Genomic DNA, 20,740 nt, shown 5'->3' on the forward strand with positions numbered 1-20,740 from the left:
TTTGGCTTTAATAAGATTTCCCCATGAAATAGGTAAGAATGGACCTGGTGCCCTTCATGATTTCTATTCTTTCTGACAACAAAGCACTTGAACATGACAAACTTGTAATTATGACAATTTCGAAGAATAGCACCGTGAAGGCAGCATTCCACCCAGAAACTTCTTCCCCGGCACTTGTCTCTCCAGGTTCACACCCTTGTTTATGTTGTTTCTGTATGTGATCTGATCACCATGAACTTTATAGTCCTGCTGTGATATTGGGCTGTTGTTTTAATCTCTGTTTCTGGTAACAGCTGTGAGAGGAATGTGTGTGTTTTGGGTGAGGTTCTATAGCTCACTAAGATATGTGCATACTCAGTACATAAAGTGTTTGAATGAACAATAAGTAAGTACCAATAAGTATGTGAAAAACATCAACTAAAACGGAGAAATCACAAATTTAAAGATGCCAATATCAGTCATGTCAGCATGAAACATGTTGCAATCAAACAAAAATTTTGGGCAAGACTTTTTTTGAATTTCATCCAATGGTTGTTGACTTAAGAAAAGTGTGAGTTGCATACTGAAATAGAGAATTAAATGCGGTTGTCTTAAGTGCAGTGCAGCCAGAAAAAAGTGAGTCATATCACTCAAGTTATGATATTTTGATGAAAGATTATGAGGTTAAAAAAGGGTAACACTTTAGTATAGGGACCAGTTCTCACTATAGTTGCTTATTTGCATGCATATTGTTAACATATTGGCTGTTTATTAGTTCGTATAAAGCACATATTCTGCATGACCATATTCTACATCCCTAATCCTACCCAATGCCTAAACTTAACAACTACCTTACTATTAATAAGCAGCAAATTAGGAATTTATTGAAGTTGTAGTAGCAAATAGTTGTAGTTAATGGCTTGTTAATAGGGAGAATTAGACCTTAAAACAAAGTGTGCCAAAAAAAAAAAAAGTACAGAAAAATATTTATGCATACATTAATTCTTTACCGGTAACATGTGTTAAGGAAAAAAAAAATTGAAATAAAAATATGGAATAAACACATAGTGTGGCTTGGGGGAATGAAATTGCTGGAATTCATCTTTGATGCATCTGAAATCTGGTGATATTGCTTGTTACATCACCTGAAGTACATGACATTGTACTTATTGACCTCAGTGAGATCAAAGTCTGCATATGACTGTGGTTTGCTGCAGGCAGTGAAGCGTAATCTCTTGCCACATTATTACTCTCTTGATCTCACCTTCTACTGTACTAAGGCCACTCTCAAATCTACAGTAATTATTCTCATTTAACTTGGAAAAACTGTACCTGAAGTTTTGTGTTAAGATACTGATTCATGTGACATGCACATATATTTCTTATAAAGGTCTTTATTCTGAATGATTAACCTAAAATCAAGATACATACTCCATTATTGGAGTATATTGGAATATGACTGCATAATCTGAATAGTCTTTAAATGGATATTTAGGAAGATTTTGACTGTTCTTTACATTGAAGGAGATTGCTTTATGGGGTTAATGTGAATCTTTCGGCAGGGAAACAGGTGCTGGGTCATTATGAAAGCAGGCTTTTGCTGAACCTCTCGGTTAGACTGCAGAGTCATGTGACGGCTTTGATAAACCTGCTGCTGTGTGGGATTAATTAACAGGCTGCCATAATTGAGCCATAGCTAGTTTCCATCATGACTAAAGGTTCTGCAATAACCGGCTGAATGGAGTATCTGTCTTTTACCTTTCAGTCACATTTCCTCAAACTAGAGTTGTGCTGAAAGTCTCTTCAACCACAGACCTTAGACGTTATCTAGTATTTGTCTTTAAAATTAGGCAATACTATTTATCTTTCCATTTCACAAGATTTTCAAGGATATTATGTTCAAAATACAATGAACGTTTGTGGCCCACTGAAACGCCATTGTAAAAAAGGAAACCATTTTTTTTTTTGTGAAGCTGGAATGTAATAAGATAGATATACAGACTTCTTCATATAAACTGTTTTTGCAATATAAGTTATTTTTAGTTGAATGGTCACTATGCCTAAAAACTAGTGCTTAGCCAAACATCTTCCACCATCCAACTGTCCATTGTTTGCAGATGGCAAGGTTTTTGTAGTAGAGGTAGAGTTGTCAGCAGTTATAGCAAACAATGACAGAATCAAGCCAGACTGAAGTCTTTTGAAGTTTGAAATGTTAAAGGGATAGTTCACCCAAAAATGAAAATTTGATGTTTATCTGCTTACCCCCAGGGCATCCTAGATGTAGGTGACTTTGTTTCTTCAGTAGAACACAAGCAAAGATCTTTAACTCAAACCGTTGCAGTCTGTCAGCCATATAATGGAAGTGAATGGGAATCACGGCTTTGAGAGTCAAAAAAACGTGACGAGACATTGATGTGTAAAGACACGAAACGTTCAGTCTGTGCAAGAAACTGAACCATATTTATATAATTTTTTACCTCTGATTCACCACAATGTCCGAACTGTCCTGAACGCGTTCTCGTCTTCTTATTCAGCCGGTGCATAATGCGTCTTCTTCTTGCTTTATGGCAGATCACAGACTTATAAGTGCATTACCGCCAGCTATCTCTCAAATGGACCATTGACACTCCTAATTGAGATTGTAGATAGTGTCAAGGGTCTGTTTGAGAGATAGGTGGCGGTAATGCACTTAAAAGTCTGCGATCCACTGTAAAGCAAGAAGATGCGAACGCGCTCAGCACAGTTCAGACAGTTCAGAAATTGCGGTGAAAATCAGAGGTAAAAAAACGATATAAATACTGTTCAGTTTCTTGCACAGACCGAACGTTTCGTGTCTTTACACATCAATGTATCGTCACGAGCTGCAGGGTTTAATTTGGTTTTGTTTGTGTATGTTTTTTTACCTTTAAAGCCATGATTCCCATTCACTTCCATTATATGACGGACAGACTGCAACGGTTTGAGTTAAAAATCTTCGTTTGTGTTCTACTGAAGAAACAGTCACCTACGTCTTGGATGCCCTGGGGGCAAGATCACAGACTTATAAGTGCATTACCGCCAGCTATCTCTCAAATGGACCATTGACAGTTCAGACATTACGGTGAATCAGAAGTAAAAAAATTATATAAATACTGTTCAGTTTCTTGCACAGACCGAACGTTTCGTGTCTTTACACATCAATGTATCGTCACGAGCTGCAGGGTTTAATTTGGTTTTGTTTGTGTATGTTTTTTTACCTTTAAAGCCATGATTCCCATTCACTTCCATTATATGACGGACAGACTGCAACGGTTTGAGTTAAAAATCTTCGTTTGTGTTCTACTGAAGAAACAGTCACCTACGTCTTGGATGCCCTGGGGGCAAGCAGATAAACATCAAATTTTCACTTTTGGGAGAACTATCCCTTTAATATTGCTATACATTTACCAACTGGAAAGTAAATGAGTCACAGTGCATCTGACAGCAACTGAGTTGAATTGTCAAGGGAATGCTGTTAGAACTCCAGAATAAGCAAGTAATTCTGCATGTAATTGTAATGTAATACAATTGATTTGTTATTAAATTTATTTTTACTTTATATACTAAATGTGAAAGGGTCAAAATAATTAATTGTGAAAGGTAAAATTAACACTGTAATTTAAACAAATTTCATTTTTTTTTTGTTAAATCAAACAATAACTGGCGCATTCCCTGTTACATACCATAACTTCTATAAATTCACATTAGACCATATTGGTATAATATACTTCTGGATTAATTTGCTCTTTGTCTTGGAAGCAAACAAAACATCTCTTGGTTACATATTGCATTGACTTCTAAGATGACAATTTCTGTTTACTAAATGTGATCAGCATTAGAATGTCTTTGTTCTAAAATAGTTTTATGTCTAATTGTTTTCACTTTGCATCTCTTGGTGGAGTTAAGGCTGAAACTGAAATGAAGACTGATGTCCCCCAGGGATAAATACTGAGCCCGCTGCTCTTTAGCATTTACATGTTTCATCCTGGCCAGCTTTTAAAGTGGACTTGGCCTGATTTATAATTTTCATAGAGCTTTTCTATTCATTGTACGGTGTTCAGGTATCCTATTCTATTCATTACTTGGTCAAATCAAAAACCTTGAATGAATCAACTTCCCTAAAAAAAGTGACAAGACAGACTTTTTTTTTTTGTTAAATCAAACAATAACTGGTGCATTCCCTGTTACATACCATAACTTCTATAAATTCACATTAGACCATATTGGTATAATATACTTCTGGATTCATTTGCTCTTTGTCTTGGAAGCAAACAAAACATCTCTTGGTTACATATTGCATTGACTTCTAAGATGACAATTTCTGTTTACTAAATGTGATCAGCATTAGAATGTCTTTGTTCTAAAATAGTTTTATGTCTAATTGTTTTCACTTTGCATCTCTTGGTGGAGTTAAGGCTGAAACTGAAATGAAGACTGATGTCCCCCAGGGATAAATACTGAGCCCGCTGCTCTTTAGCATTTACATGTTTCATCCTGGCCAGCTTTTAAAGTGGACTTGGCCTGATTTATAATTTTCATAGAGCTTTTCTATTCATTGTACGGTGTTCAGGTATCCTATTCTATTCATTACTTGGTCAAATCAAAAACCTTGAATGAATCAACTTCCCTAAAAAAAGTGACAAGACAGACATTAATTGAACAGTACCAAACAAGCGTGTTTAATTCACAATGACATATTTGACAGTAATATATCAAAAAATGTTTCCGCTGGCATGGTACTTTTAAAATCCTCAGTGATACAAACTCCGTCAGCACATTTATACTGTAAGCTCATCTTTACTCTACAGATTTCTAAGAAATTCACTAAACAACTAATAATAAAGACTAGTAGTATTTCTGTTTTTCATAAATTGCATATTTTCACCAAATGCTAAAGTTTGCAGATATAAATAGTCGTGAAGAGTTCATATATCATGTTTTTCCCCAATGAAGGCCACTGAGTAGATTGTGCGGCACCCCAAATGATGAGTTCAACCCAAACCTACTTCTGTGTAACTCCCTTGTCTTTTGGTTTACAAATTTTGATTGGTTTCTAAAAGCTTTCCATATAACCACAAGTATATTTGGTCATGCACAAATTAATGTTTTTCACTAATCTGAGGAGGTCCCTTCACTTTTATGACAGCATGGACAAAACATATCACCTTCCAGCATATATATATATATATTCTTTTTACAGCATTTTCACCTCATTTTTTGATTGACAACAACAGAACAAACAAGGCATCAGCTTTTATAAAAACCAATAAGAGAATGTTTGTCTAGTTCCTACACTGACTAGAATCAGTGCTATAACACAGCAGATTTAATTATAGGCATGGTGAAGTACTGTCGACACATCTTCTGATGTCTAATAAAAGAGATCTAAAAACAAAAAGTGAAAGATTGAACAGCAATCTTTGAAAACATCATCTAAAAATACTCTCGGTTAAAGCATAGATCATTTGTTGATCATTTTTTAAACCTCTAATATCATATCACCTAATCTTACAAAAAGCTCTTTGAAAAAAATACTGAATTACCAATAACTTAAATACATAAATTATTACATCTCTCACAAAATTGAAAGTTTGAATATGACTAAGAAAACAAAGTGTGAAGAATAAAACAGAAAATACATATGGGTAGAAAAAAACTGGTCCAGACATTTCTACTTGGTCCAGCAGCTGAACGTTAAAATTGCTTGTCGTTGCATTACATCCACAGGAAAGACACACATGTCTGATGTCCTGTATGAAGAGAAGCTTTGGCACGGACACACCAATCAGACGATGCGGTAAACACACATGCAGAGGAGGCCAGCCTTGCTCTCCAGCCTATTTATATTGTCTGTATGTTGGTGTGGTATCTGAGATATAGGGCTGTGTGGTGGATGTGTGTTATCATGAGTGTGTTTGGGCTCAGTTCTTCTCACAGCATGGCAGAAATCTGTCAGCTGATCCAATACACATCGGTACCCTTAACAGAACAGAATGTTCTGTGTCTATCTTGCTTCTCGCTCACAATGACGATTCCACCTCCCTAGTCATGATCACAATGGATTCTGGCCTGCTCGTTTCCTCCACAGACTCGCTGATGATCTCCAGAGATGTAGCAGAAGTACTGGTTACAGTTGGGGTTTTGGCTTCACACGATTTCTTCGCATCTACAGCTCCATCAGGAGGCTTTGCGGAATCAACGGCACCACAACAGAGCTTTGGTGCACACTGCGTTCTACAGGAGAGCTCGCAGAGTGAAGTGCGAGACTCAGAGTTCACCGTTACGAATTCCGGTTGAATGGTTGTAGCGTGGATGCCCTCATCGTGGAAAAAGTCCTTGATACGCTTGGCTACGTCCATGTAGGACGTGGGGTCGTGGCATTTGATGTGCGCGGTGGCGATTATGCGACTGCCAGCTAGCTGCCAGATGTGCAGCTCGTGCACCGCCAACACGCCCTCCAGTTCCCGCAGGCGAGCGTTGAGCTGATGCATGTCGATTTGCTTGGGCACGGTCTGTAGAAGGATAAGTGCAGACTCCTTCAACAATGGGTATGTGGTGTAGAGGAGGATACAGACCATAATGATGCAGAGCGTGGGGTCAAGATAAAGCACCCAACAGGGTCCTGCTATTTTGGTGCCGTTAGTTACTGCACTGCTGATATTGAGTGAATGGTCTGCGCAATGTTGGCCCACACAAGGGTTCTCACAGATTTCGCCCGGCTTGCATGGATTCCATACCAATATGAAGATGATGGCGTTGATTACCACAATAACCGAGCCGAGAGCATCGCCCAGCACGTGCAGGAAAACACCCCGCATGTTGAGCTGGGATGCAGAGTCGTGTCCATTCTCAAGCTCTTCGTACGGAGCGCTGCCGTTAATCTGCAAATCCAGGCTGTCACTGTGACACATCTCTACGGAGGAGAAAGTAAGCAAGAATGAAAACTCCAAGAAAATCTGCACAAAACAGCAGTTTGTCTATTTTAATTGAAATTAATCAGCAGTAATACTTGAAATTTACAGGAACTTTTTAACAAATTTGAGGAAATGTGGGTGTATAAAAGCACTGGAATGTTTCACTATTTGTACAACTTGTTTGTATTCACAGCATTCCAGACAACAGTATGGGAGCAGTGTCAAGTGGAATGTGGTGTGGAGTTACATTAATTTTTTACTGAAGTGAAGAGGAATTATTTTTTTGAAAGACTGTTTCTCTGGCTCAAAGTGCGTCTCATGCCAACTAGCAAGGACCAAGTGGAGAACAGAAAATTGTATTGGATTACAGAACACTTTGAGAGGGGAGGGGAAACTATTGTTGCTCCACTCACATACTCTGTTCCAGACCAGCTTTTAAATATGTGCTGATATTTAGTAAAATGTGATATTGCTTGTGATAGTTCACCCCAAAATACTCAATGTCGTTTCAAATCTGTACAACCTATTCTGTGGAACACAAAGAGATTTAGAATAGGGCTGCACGATTAATCGAATACGATTGTCATGCACATTTTGTTAGTAAAGCCGGTACTGCGATTAGTAGTAAATCTCCAGAACGTGCTTTCAGATGGATCAGCATTTACTACACAGAGCCGTAGTTCACTGACAAGCTACGCAAAATTGCATTCATAATCGCAGACAATTTAAATGCACGATTATGAAATCGAAGAAATTGTTCTGCGATTATGAAAGCTATTTGCGTAGCTTGTCAGTAAACTACGGCTCTGTGTAGTAAATGCTGCTCCATCTGAAAGCACGTGAAAATACCACATTTAATAACATGTTTTTACTCCAAACTCACTTCATAATAACGTCAGAATTTAAATGCACGATTATGAAATCGAAGAAATAGTTCTGCGATTATGAAAGCTATTTGCGTAGCTTGTCAGTAAACTACGGCTCTGTGTAGTAAATGCTGCTCCATCTGAAAGCACGTGAAAATACCACATTTAATAACATGTTTTTACTCCAAACTCACTTCATAATAACGTCAGTCGAGTGTTTGAAATAAATCCTTCTGAGAGATGATGTGGCTTCTTACACAGAATAAGGCATGCAACACATTGCATAGTATTCTAAGCAGTGATAAAGGCTATGTCGATTAGCATTGCATTATGATATACTTTATTATAATAAAAATGATTAAAAGACGAACTCAGATAAACCATATATTGTCGTAGTCGTGTGTTTAAGTCACGTTGAAATCATGAAAGCAGTTAAATCTTCGGTTTATTCAGCTGCAGCGGTTTCTTCTGCGAGGTGTATTTGGAGTTCAGCACGAGAGTGCCCTCTGGCCTTCGGATGGAGATTTACTGCTGATCACAGAACCGTGCTTCACTGAAAGATATGCATGACAATGGCAGCTTCTGCCTAATCACAATTTAATTTCGATTAATCATGCAGCCCTAATTTAGAAGAATGTATCTATATAATTAATGCTGATGGAGCCCAAAAACAACATTGAACCCCACTGACTTTCATTACATAGGCAAAAACAGTATTCCACAGCAGAAAGTATAGGCTTGTTCACACCAAGAATGATAACAATAACTGCAACAATAACTATATTAACATCTACACCATCGCACAATCACATTCTGTTTATTTTAAGCACACGCTACAGTCATTTCCTGCTCTTTAAAGTCTTTTTAAAGTGGATTCTAGAGGTGTGCAATATTAACAAAAAATTATATTCCGATAACAATAATTAAACAATATTTTGCATGAGTGTGTTTTTGTGTCCCTTGGCTGGTTTATGCCTGTCATGTGTGTGTGTATATATATATATATATATATATATATATAACATTAAAACCGGCAATAGGCAATGACAAGTCCCTGAGTGACTCATTGAATCATTCTTTAAAACTTTTCATTTAGAAACAAAGCAAGCAATTGTCTTTATGAATGGATCATTGAATTATTGACTCAAATGATTTGTTCAAAAACACTGAAACATTGCAGTGCTGCTTTGAGATGCACAAAAGTCCTGTTCTGGCTTTGTTGGGAACTATTTTTGTTGGTGAAACAGAAAAGAAAAAAAAAGACAATGTTATGTCAAAAATGCATCTCACTCAATAACTTCTTGTTTGTTGAACTGTTGTATAAAATCAATACATTTGCGATCGCGCTTCCCATATTCAGGAAAACAACACGCTTGTGTGATATTGGCTAAATAGGTCACATCTTCTAAATATAGAAAACAACAACCCATACAGGGATATTTTGCTTCCATAACTTGAATTATAGGGACATTCTAACTGTATTCTAATAGGCTTTATCACACAGTGAATGCTTTTGGACTCTCAATCATCATTGCTCTGTGTCATTATAATTATAGCTATAGTGTGGACTTCCCTATTCTCAGAATTAGAACAATTATTAAAACTTTATAGTTCGATCGACCTTGGTGTGCCAACCAATGTAAAGTTCTTCCAAAAGCCGGCTGTAGGTGACATAACCCATCTGTTCATCTATATATATATATATATATATATATATAAAAAACATTCAAACCGGCAATAGGCAATGACAAGTCCCTGAGTGACTCATTGAATCATTCTTTAAAACTTTTCGTTTAGAAACAAAGCAAGCGATTGTCTTTATGAATGGATCATTTAATTATTGACTCAAATGATTTGTTCAAAACACTGAAACATTGCAGTGCTGCTTTGAGATGCACAAAAGTCCTGTTCTGGCTTTGTTGGGAACTATTTTTGTTGGTGAAACAGAAAAGAAAAAAAAAGACAATGTTATGTCAAAAATGCATCTCACTCAATAACTTCTTGTTTGTTGAACTGTTGTATAAAATCAATACAACATTTGCGATCGCGCTTCCCATATTCAGGAAAACAACACGCTTGTGTGATATTGGCTAAATAGGTCACATCTTCTAAATATAGAAAACAACAACCCATACAGGGATATTTTGCTTCCATAACTTGAATTACAGGGACATTCTAACTGTATTCTAATAGGCTTTATCACACAGTGAATGCTTTTTTTTTAGAGAGTTTGCTCATCTGCAATACGTCTATAGGACGTCTATTAGATGTCTTTAAGATGTTTATGATTTAGAATGCATGTAAAACTGACATCTGAAAGACGTCTGTAGACAGCAGATGCTTTCCAGATCAAGAGACCTTTAACAGACATATTGCAGACATACGCGCGCTATCTGGGTAACTACCAATCTCTGCATTTATCTATCTATAAATAAAAAAATCAGTGACCGCTAATACAAAATCACCACAATTTGACTGTAGTAATAGTATAGTAACTATAGTTTAATTTAGTAAAGTCAACCCTGCTAAAAAACAGCCAAAACCAGCCTAAGCTGGTTGACTAGTTTTTGTTGGTCTTCAGGCTGGTTTCAGAGGAGTTTTGACCACTTCTTTAGCTGGTCAGGCTGGGGGACCAGCTGAACATCAGCTTGACCAGCATAGGTTGGTTTTAGCTTTTTTTTTTTCTTCTTCTCAACTTTTCACAACTTCAACAGTTGTGCATTATAATTAAGGTATTTACTTACAGGCATAGTTTGCCCCAAAATGTCAATCCTGTCATCCTTTGCACACCTTAATGTCATTCCAAACCACTAAACAGTTTTGGTTACCACTTTTGTTCCACAAAACAAAGTCATACAGGTTTGAAATGACATGAGGGTGGCATAAATGATGACATAATTCATTTTGGGGTGAACAATCGCCCGAACTGAATGAGTTTGTTGCATATTAACAAACCCATGCCCAACGAGAAACAAAAGCCCAAAGAGAGAAGTTTTGCACACGTTTCTCCCGTTACACCATCCTACTTTAATCTGACTAATACATACCCGATCCCTTGTTTTGTATAATTAAGAATATCTATCTAGTGACCATATGAATAGGTTTTAATGACACAAACCCGATGTACCGGTTCTGCTCCGGTCCGGATTAACGCCATTAGGGCTGTTGTTCTGATTCCCGACCAGATTATTGGTCTCCTCGCCCGTGGACCGACTATCCTCCAGCGTCTCACACCGGCGCACCTTCCCGTTCTTGTGTTTTTTGTGCCCCCCGTGGCTGTGGCCGTGCCCCCCGTGGGAATGGCCGTGACCGCCGCCTCCGGCGTGCCCATGAAAGAGACAGAGCCCAAACAGGTTGACCAGCAGCCCCGCAGCCCCCACCCCAATCACCACCTCGGGCTTCTCGATCTCATGGGGCTCCGTGAAGCGCTCGATGGCCTCCAGGATGATGGTGAAGCAGAGCGCGGTGAGGAACACGGCGTTGACCAGCGCGCCCATCACCTCGGCCCGGATCCAGCCGAACGTGTTTTTGTTGGTGGACTGGGTCTGCTCCGCGAAACGCACCGCCACCAGAGCCACGACCAGCGCGATCACGTCCGACAGCATATGAAAGGAGTCCGACAGCATCGCTAGAGAAGACGTGATCCGGCTCACCACCACCTCCACGATGAAAAAGCCGAAGGTGAGCGACAGCATGCAGAGCAAGCGGACCCGGTTCGGCGCGCAGGCCATGATTCCGCCGCGATACGAACACAGCTGTAAACGAACACGATACCGCTTCGGTTTAATATCCCATAACTGAACTCGTTCACGCCGCCCGGCAGACGGTACGCGACTCTTTGATCCGGTTATTGTGCTCGTCTCGTCTCCCGTCTGCAGACGGCTGAAACTTTGCACCCGGACCGGCGAACTTTCCACACGGACCACGCTCAGCGTCAGGCCACGCCCACACTCGCCTGCGATTGGCTGAACGCTTGGGATCGAGGACAATTTAACTCGTTACAGGAAAAGCGAAGAACTGCGTTACTAAATTCAGACCCCTTGTCCAAATACCCACACTTCCCTGATAGCACACGTGCATCACGGAGTGATATAATTGTGAAATCACAATTATAAAAATAAAACTGATAATATCATCAACCCTTTATTCTAATAAAACATGAATCCCAGTAATAAAACATCTATAAAATGACAATACAACACATTATCTTTGATCAAATAATCCAGTGTGATGACCAAAAATGAAGTGTTCCACTGTACTGTACAAATGCTGCAGCAAATAAATAAAAGCAGAAATCTTATTTCCTAATGTACACAACATAAAAAAAAATATATATATATATACTGGAGTCTTGACTTGATCAGACTAATGCACCACTTTCAGTAGTACATTGTGGTTCATGGTTAGCGGATGCCCTGCATTTCTCTAGGCTTTGGTGAATAAATCTTTTCTTCTTCACCAAGAGCCGGTGTATGTATGTTAGTCCATTGATGCCTCTTTACAAGACAATGTACTTGAGGTTTAGTGATCAGTCTGCTGTTCTCCTTGCCATATCCTGCAAAGTGAACCCTCTTCTTTCCCGGAGAGATGTTCTCTTCATTCTCTGTCAAAAACAGAATTATGACATTCTCATGCTTTAAAGGTAAATATATACACAAGTATTTTCTTTCATTACAGGATCTTTAACCCAAATAATGTTGGCTAAAAAGACTCAATTCAGTCATGCTTTCCTTGTTGCTGCACACGGCCCTCCTCAGCCTTCACAAGTGTTGTTTGTTAGCCTCATTACTGTCAGACTTTCAAAAGCTTTCATCACTTGAACTGAGATTATTATAATAATTTAATTTTAACGCACAGCCACCACAACTCAGACATTAGCAGCTCGTTTTACTTTGAGATTGTTTTGGGGTTAAATACAGATTTCAAGTCATAACAAGAAATAGTTTAATAGCTATGACACAATTTTTGAAATCAAATTTTTACATAGCTATGACAGGAAACAGTGGCATCTGACGATGCATTAGGGAAAAAAAGTTAATCTTAAAAAAAGCATATGCATATAAACACAAATAGGAAATAAAACCGTTATCGAATAAGCATGTCTTATTCTGTGTCTTAAACTCCTGAAATATTGGTGTCTCTCATTTTAGAGCGGTCAATGCAATTTGGGAAAGAAATCAATTAAATATTTATGTGTGTGTATGTGTGAAATTATTCAGATGTAACCCCATTTTCATGTAAAGCAACTAATTTAATTACACATTTTTTCTCAGTAAATGTAACGGATTTAAGTTACATTTATTTTGTAATTAAATTATGTAATGCTGTTACACGTTATTCGAAATGTTTGACCAGTAGCATATATAAACAAATACCAGGCACTAACATTGAGCATTGAAATTACACTGAAAGCACTGAAATAAGACCAATATATATATATACACACACATGTACAATCATCTTAAACAGCATTAATTTCTATACAGAAAAACGGTTTCATACCCGTGTCACTGGCACCGAGTAGAGACAGCGCCTTCTGCTGCCGGATAAAATTATATGCCTTCAACAAGCTCTCAGCTCTGTCAGAGAACAATTAGGACATATTATTAACATTAGCATATGTGAACAAGTGCTCAGTAGCTGTAGCTTTCATATGCATTCATATGACCAGTTCAGCAAAGGCGGCTATATATTTACCTGGCCAGCTTTTCATTTGATTGCTGCTCTCGGACACACAGCTCCTGTTCCCTTTCTGGGGGAGAAAAAGACAGAGAGAGAAAAAAGGTTAAACACAAGGTCTTGCCAACTAGCAGCATTTAAAGGGTTAGTTCACCTAAAATGATAATTCTGACATAATTTACTCAATGTCATGTCATTCCAAACTCATAAGACTTTCGTTTAACTTCAAAACACAAATGAAGATTATTTTTAATGAAACCTGGAAAGATTTGTCCCATTGAAAGCCCATGCAACCAGAATTTGGTGAAATACACTGTAAAAGTAAACTATATGAACAGAGTGGTTTAATCACAGTCTTCTGAAGAGACACTATCACTTGATTTAATAACAGAATTAATTTAGACCAGGCGTGTCCAAACTCGGTCCTGGAAGGCCGGTGTCCTGCAGAGTTTAGCTCCAACTCTAATCAAACACACCTGAAGCAGCGAATCAAGCTCTTACTAGGCATGCTAGAAACGTCCCAGCAGGTGTGTTGAGGCAAGTTGGAGCTAAACTCTGCAGGACACCGGCCCTCCAGGACCGAGTTTGGGCACCCCGGATTTAGACTTTTCATAAAAGTTCATCAATGCTAGGGTGACCATACATGCCATTTCCCCAGGATGCGTCCTGGCCAGGATTTCTATATTGCCTAAAATATTTAGGTTTTTGGCACGTATGGTCACCCTAATCAATGCACATACATAGAGCACATCAAATTTGATAAACGGAAGCTCAGATGTACTTGCTTGACACACAAGAACCAATGAAGTTTGTTTTCGGATGTTAAGAAAGCATGGTTCACCACATATCTTCATTTGTGTTTCGAAGATTAACAAAAGCATTATGGGTTTTAGAATGATGACAACTGATGTTTTTTATTGAATTTTTGAAATGATCCCGATTTATTTGTAAAACCTTATTTTCATCTGTGGTTAAGTATCCCAATGTTTATCACCCGACCAACTGTGTTTGGAGGCAGATGTTAGTTCCAGGTGTAAAGAGGCCTAATAAAATGGAGTAGGCTTACGCTCTAGTCTCTGCTCTTGCTCTTTGAGGGCCTGTTCATGTTTGCGTAGAATCTGCTCCTTCAGCCGCAGCTCTGCTAGAAGCGACGGCTCTGGATGCTGCTCTACGTCTACTGATCTGCGCCGCTGCTTCTCCTGAAGCCTTTTCTGCTCCTGGGCTACATAGCCCGAGATCAAGCTGTTCTGCAGAATGGACTCCACCGAGGGCCTCAGATAGTCCTAACAAAACAGCCAGCCCCAATGTGACCAAACGGCACACAAGGCAATGTGAATGGAAAAGCCTAATTGAGATTCTAACAATAACACAGGGCTTTTTATACAGAATGCATTTTTGTGTATAAAAACAAAAAGAGCAGGGCAATCTAACAAAGGTCTACAGACATGTTTTTTTAGTATAAGATGATTTTTTGGTTTTCTTGATCACCACATTTGTCCAGCACATTTGACATAGAATATCAATAGGAAAGCAGTGCAGTGGAACCTTGTTGAACTTTTTGTCAGGCTTGCTATATGCAATGTTCAATTCAAATCTTACAATTCTTAATTTTCATTACGCAGTCACACAACTGACCAACAGTGGCAATTCAGCAAGTGTTTAATCAGTTAACAGTGACCCTTGGAATTCAAATTCACTTTGACTTTGGCCTTCTGTCAAAAATGACTTTACCTTTAAGTTGAGCATTTTTGAAAGAACTGTGTTCAGATCATTAGAGTATCTGTATGGGATTCTTCTGAACTTCCCTTCTCTGATTTTTCCAGCCAGTTCTGTTGGATTGTATGCTGTAAATGGGGGACTTGAAAAAAAAAAAAGACTCAGGACTGAATACGAATATAAATAAGTTTCACTATTTTATATAATCACACAACCAGCCTGTATGTAACTGAGGTGTAATCACAGTAAAAATAGAAGGACAATAACACACGTATACTTACGATAAAGCACATAGTTCATAAAGTAAACATCCCAATGACCATATATCTGATTTTTCATTGTAGGACATGCGGTTAATTTGTTCCTGTGAATACAAAAGGTGGAAAATATGAATAAAATGGAGAAAGCCAAGTCTTGGCAGTAATATAATGATAAAACTATGGCACAAATAATTACTTATGCATGCCATGATAAGATCATTTAACAACAGTTTCTCTGCATTTTGAAACTTGTCTTCAGGAGGGTTGGGTCAAAAAGCAGAATATGCCATCAGTGTATAATAACAGCTGTCAGTAAATATGCACTTAAATGTATATTTTACCCAAAATTTTTTAATTCTTCTGCAGTACGAAAAAAAATTATTATATATATATATATATATATACACACATACACATACACCCTGGACCACAAAACCAGGTTCAAGTCGCTGTGGCTATTTGTAGCAATAGCCAAACATACATTGTATGAGTCAAAATTATTGATTTTTCTTTTATGCCAAAAATCATTAGGACATTAAGTAAAGATCATGTTCCATGAAGATATTTTGTAGATTTCCTACCGTAAATATATCAAAACTTAATTTTTGATTAGTAATATGCATTGCTAAGAACTTCATTTGTTCAACTTTAAAGGTGATTTACTCAATTTATTTTATTTTTTTGCACCCTCAGATTCCAGATTTTCAAATAGTTGTATCTCAGCCAAATTGGTTCTATCCTAACAAACCATACATCAACGAAAAGCTTATTTATTCAGCTTTCAGATGTTGTATAAATCTAAATTTCAGAAAATTGACCCCTATGACTGGTTTTGTGGGCCAGGGTCACATATGTATCTTTACGTACCCCAAAATAGTCAAATGGCAATTAAAATTGTTTGTGTTCGCTTAGTATTTGCGTTCAGTTATACACTGTAAAAACTGCTTTTTCAAAGTCAAATAAAGATTAATCGAGTACAACTTACAAGAAAATTCTATTTCAGCCTTTCTACAAACCCGATTCCCAAAAAGTTGGGACACTGTACAAATTGTGAATAAAAACAGAATGCAATGATGTGGAAGTTTCAAATTTCAATATTTTATTCAGAATACAACATAGATGACATATCAAATGTTTAAACTGAGAAAATTTATCGTCATGTTTAATTCAATGTTGCTTGCTATGTCTTTTTAATTACTTGTGAAATTTACATGCAATTTCTGAGTGAAAATTGTTCAACGTTAAAAAAAAAAAAAAAAACCCAAGTCAGTGTAGAGGTTTGGCATGACATTAGGGTTAATAAATTAATTTTCAGCTATGGGCGCCCATTTTCCCTCATCACAATCCCAGTGATCTCTATCTTCTCTCTTTTAAACATTTAAATGAAAGATGAAAGAACACTTACCGGCGACATGTAATATGGAGTTCCGACAAATGTTTTAGCAAAGCTTGTATCATGGTTCAGTATCCGAGCTAAACCAAAATCACCAAGCTTTACATTCTGTTTGACATCCAAAAATATGTTTGCGGGTTTCAGGTCACGGTGCAGTACTGTACTGCTGCCGTTATTTCTACCATGGCACTCTTTTAAAGCCAGGGACAACTGTGCCATCACACGCAGGATGAATTCTTCTTTCAGGTATCGTCTGCAAAGACAATGTAAAAGAAACAAACATTGCAGAAAAACAGCTTAAACAACAAAATACCAGTAGCAGGGTTTCTGCAGGTTTTATGGAGGTTACATTTAAGACGTTAAGACCAAGTGAAGAAAATTTTAACTAATACATTTATTGGAACACAGTATGTCAATGTGTTCTCTAAATGTGATTGAGTTGTATTTTTAAACTTTGAAGTGTTGCTAATACATCTTCATATCGATCTTCATTACTTTTTAATTTATTTAACAAAAAATAGCTTGAGGCTTGAATAGTTCTGCTCCCAACTTCTAGAAATATGGAAATAACTTTTATGGTACCTTCTGATCACACTGCAAAAAAAAGTGATATTCTTCTTCTTCTAGATATTCTATCGTCTTATTTTCCTCAGTTTTTATCTTATCAAGGCAAATGTCTAAATATTCTTAAATTCAGATACATTTTCTTGAGAAGAAAAATTATATAAGTCTTGTTTTCTGTGAAAATGATCAAAATTGAGTTTATGAAAAGAACAGATATCTGCAAGTGGACTTAGGAAACACGTCTTTAAACACGTTTTCATTCTCCATTCACAGATATTTGTTCTTATTTTAAACAAACTCACTTTTAATTTCTCAAAACACCAGACATTCATTTTGCACCTCAAATGCATCTTGATTTAGGAATGTTTAGATATTTGTATTAGAAAACAAGACATAAATGCTAAGGAAGATATTCATTTTAAAGGGGTCCTATTATGCTCTTTTTACAAAGTCTTGATTTTGTTTTGGGGGTGTACTAGAACAGGCTCTCATACTAGGTTGTTCGAAAAACACATTATTTTTCACATATTTTACATTATTACAACACCTCTCCCCAGTCTGGCATGAACGGCTCGAATAGTTCCTGTATCAAACGAAGGCTGAAATACGAAATGTGCTGTGATTGGCCAGTCAAGTCAAGTCAAGTCACTTTTATTTATATAGCGCTTTTAACAATACAGATTGTGTCAAAGCAACTGAACAGCATTAATTAGGAAAATGGTGTGTCAATAATGCAAAATGACAATCGTAAACACTAATTTTTCCAGTGTGTGCTGTGATTGGTTAGCTGGGCCAATGTGTGCTGTGATTGGTTAGCTGGTCCAGTGTGTGTCGTGATTGGTTAGCTGGTCCAGTGTGTGCCGTGATTGGTTAGCTGGTCCAGTGTGTGCTGTGATTGGTTAGCTGATCCAGTGTGTGCTGTGATTGGTTAGCTGGGCCAGTGTGTCCTGTGATTGGTTAGCTGGGCCAGTGTGTGCTGTGATTGGCAGCACTCGGCGCCTGGTCGGGAAATGTCATGCCCCTTACCATAGCCGCCTGCGAGCTTCAGTGTAAATATTGCATCAATATCAAATCAATTTGAGCGCGATTTAAACCCGGATGATTGTAACGAGTCTAAGTTCATCTGCATTGGGAAAGCTAGCGTGTCTACGACTTAGTGATAACACTCGTTGCCTTCTCTAGTGCAGCTCAACCAGGTCTCGTTCCATTCGTCAATACTTGTGATATCACAAATTCCGGAAGATATGCGTTGTAGTCCAAACGAGTCGCTCGTTGTAGTTTTTGAAAAGTGATTTCTGTTAAATAAAATATCTCCTTTTGAATTGGACTTTGAGCTTTGCAACTTTGCAGATCTTTTTACAGCAGCATCACAGACGAACTAAAGTTGAAAAAGTGAAAACGCATAATAGGGCCCCTTTAAGCAAAGCATGCGACATTTAATACCACTACTTTACCATTTGACCACTTCCTGCTCTGATTTAAGACCTTTTCAAGGCCTTTATTTGTGAAAGGGTGAGTTAAGACTTTAAGACCTGTAGAAGCCCCGAACAGCTTAATTTGACCTGTCTTTGATGCATCTGTTGATGAGACTGGCGAGATCTCCACCCTCACAGTACTCCATCACTATATACAATGTTGTGTTCGTCTTATCTAGAATTCTGTCGTAGTATCGGACGATATTTGGGTGCTTCAGCTCACGGAGCAAATTGACCTCCGACACCAGCATCTGTTTCTCTGCCTCGGCCATGGAGCCATAGTCCAGCACTTTCCAAACCAGAATCTAAGGAGATCAGATGACACGATCCAAATTAACCAGCTGGAGGAGACACCAATAACTACAGTGGCATAATTCACAGTACCCTACATTATTTAAACTTCACTTAACTATGAATGTTATTGCACTAGAACACAAAATGCCACAGCAAACAGCATCTAAAAACAAATGCTACACGTTGTACTATGTAATATAAACGGATATGTTATCTCATAAGGACATAAAAAAAAGGGTTACTTAAATATTTAAATAATTTTATTTTCTGATATTGATTTAGGCTCCTAATATAAAAGTACATTACAACCATACCATACTGTTCATGTAAACAGAGTTCAGTCTGTATTTTATTGACCTTTCCATCTGATTTCCTCCTGATTTTCTGGCATTTCCCAGAAGATCCACATCCTATGGTGAGCATCACCTCATAGTCTTCAGCTTTGGATGGCATCGTGCACACAGCAGCAGACTTCAGACGAACACAACAGAGCTCGATTATTCATCATGTGCAAACTGTACTAACAAACTCAACAGGATTCATTCCTTCAGTTCACTTACCGTAACACATTCACTTCTCGTCCTTTGTGCTTAACTTCCTGCGTCTTGTATTGTTTTGCATGCGTTTTAGTTTTAAAAACGTTACAGTCTCTTGTTTGTGTTGAGAAACAAACGCAGGCGAAGAAACAAGCAAGCCGATTTTCAAACGTGCGCACAAACGCTGGATTCTGATTGGCTGGACTCGATCGTTGGCGGTGATCTCATTGGTCCGTACGAGGACACGGCGTGCACGTTGCCAAGCGCTGAAGAACCGCGAGAACGCGTGGGAACAGCGGGAAGAGTATTTCTTAAAGGGACAGCGCGAGAGCTTGAAAACGGAACTGTAAACACTAAACATCTCATTTGTAAGTCGCTTTCGATAAAAGCGTCTGCTAAATGACTAAATGTAAACATTTGAACTTTAAATCATAAGTTCGAATTTCTCCAACCCTCTCCATTGACTTTGTATTGCGGGAAGCTGCCTCCTTGTCATTTCTGACTTATAACAAAAAAATAATAATTCCTGGAACAATGCCTAAAAGCTGCTGTGACAAGGTGTACAGCAAACAAGCTAAAAAAAACAACCTAGAACTAAGTTTTTATAAGCTACCGAACCGTAAAAGCCTGCCTGTAAGGAGACAAAAGTGGAGCCTAAATGCGCTCGTCTTAAAAATGGCCATTTTTTAATTCTATGGGTCTGGCTTCCGGTCTCATCTGCGTCCGGCTATTTTTAGCTGAACAAAACAGTTTGTTTTGCTGCTTGATATTGAAAGTTGGTGTGTCTTATATTATTTTAATGTATTATCTTAATTATGAACACACTTCCGCGTTCAAGAAAAAGATGGGATAGCCAACATAAATGGGTCAAAATTATAAATTTTTCTTTTATGCCAAAAATCATTAAGATATTAAAGGGATAGTTCATCCAAAAATTAAAATGTGATGTTTATCTGCTTACCCCCAGGGCATCCAAGATGTAGGTGACTTTGTTTCTTCAGTAGAACACATATGATGATTTTTAACTTTAACCGTTGCAGTCTATC

General features: G+C 37.9%; 2 protein-coding genes across 4 annotated transcripts; both read right to left on the minus strand.

The window, feature by feature from the left end:
• Positions 1-4,658: 4,658 nt before the first annotated feature.
• LOC107562314 (zinc transporter 1-like) lies at positions 4,659-11,837 on the minus strand. Of its 2 annotated transcripts, none has more exons than XM_016246946.1 (2): positions 10,905-11,837; positions 4,659-6,910 (listed from the first exon to the last, which is right to left on the minus strand). In XM_016246946.1, exons 1-2 carry the CDS (start codon positions 11,506-11,508, stop codon positions 6,018-6,020), a joined length of 1,497 nt encoding a protein of 498 aa, XP_016102432.1. In that variant the 5' UTR covers positions 11,509-11,837; the 3' UTR covers positions 4,659-6,017. The 2 variants fall into 2 exon arrangements, with proteins under 2 accessions (XP_016102432.1, XP_016102431.1); XM_016246945.1 differs by having other exon boundaries at positions 10,896-11,837.
• A 71-nt stretch (positions 11,838-11,908) lies between these two features.
• Positions 11,909-20,006, minus strand: LOC107562315 (serine/threonine-protein kinase Nek2-like). Of its 2 annotated transcripts, XM_016246947.1 has the most exons (10): positions 19,719-20,006; positions 19,516-19,629; positions 18,952-19,169; positions 16,838-17,078; positions 15,454-15,536; positions 15,188-15,314; positions 14,523-14,739; positions 13,475-13,529; positions 13,280-13,356; positions 11,909-12,380 (listed from the first exon to the last, which is right to left on the minus strand). In XM_016246947.1, the coding sequence occupies exons 2-10, from the start codon at positions 19,609-19,611 to the stop codon at positions 12,181-12,183; spliced, it is 1,314 nt and encodes a 437-aa protein (XP_016102433.1). In that variant the 5' UTR covers positions 19,612-19,629; positions 19,719-20,006; the 3' UTR covers positions 11,909-12,180. The 2 variants fall into 2 exon arrangements, with proteins under 2 accessions (XP_016102433.1, XP_016102434.1); XM_016246948.1 differs by lacking the exons at positions 13,280-13,356; positions 13,475-13,529 and having other exon boundaries at positions 11,910-12,380.
• Positions 20,007-20,740: the final 734 nt, after the last annotated feature.

Source organism: Sinocyclocheilus grahami, unplaced genomic scaffold (genome assembly GCF_001515645.1).
Source record: "Sinocyclocheilus grahami isolate Dianchi unplaced genomic scaffold, SAMN03320097.WGS_v1.1 scaffold817.1, whole genome shotgun sequence".
Classification (NCBI taxonomy): Eukaryota; Metazoa; Chordata; class Actinopteri; order Cypriniformes; family Cyprinidae; genus Sinocyclocheilus; species Sinocyclocheilus grahami.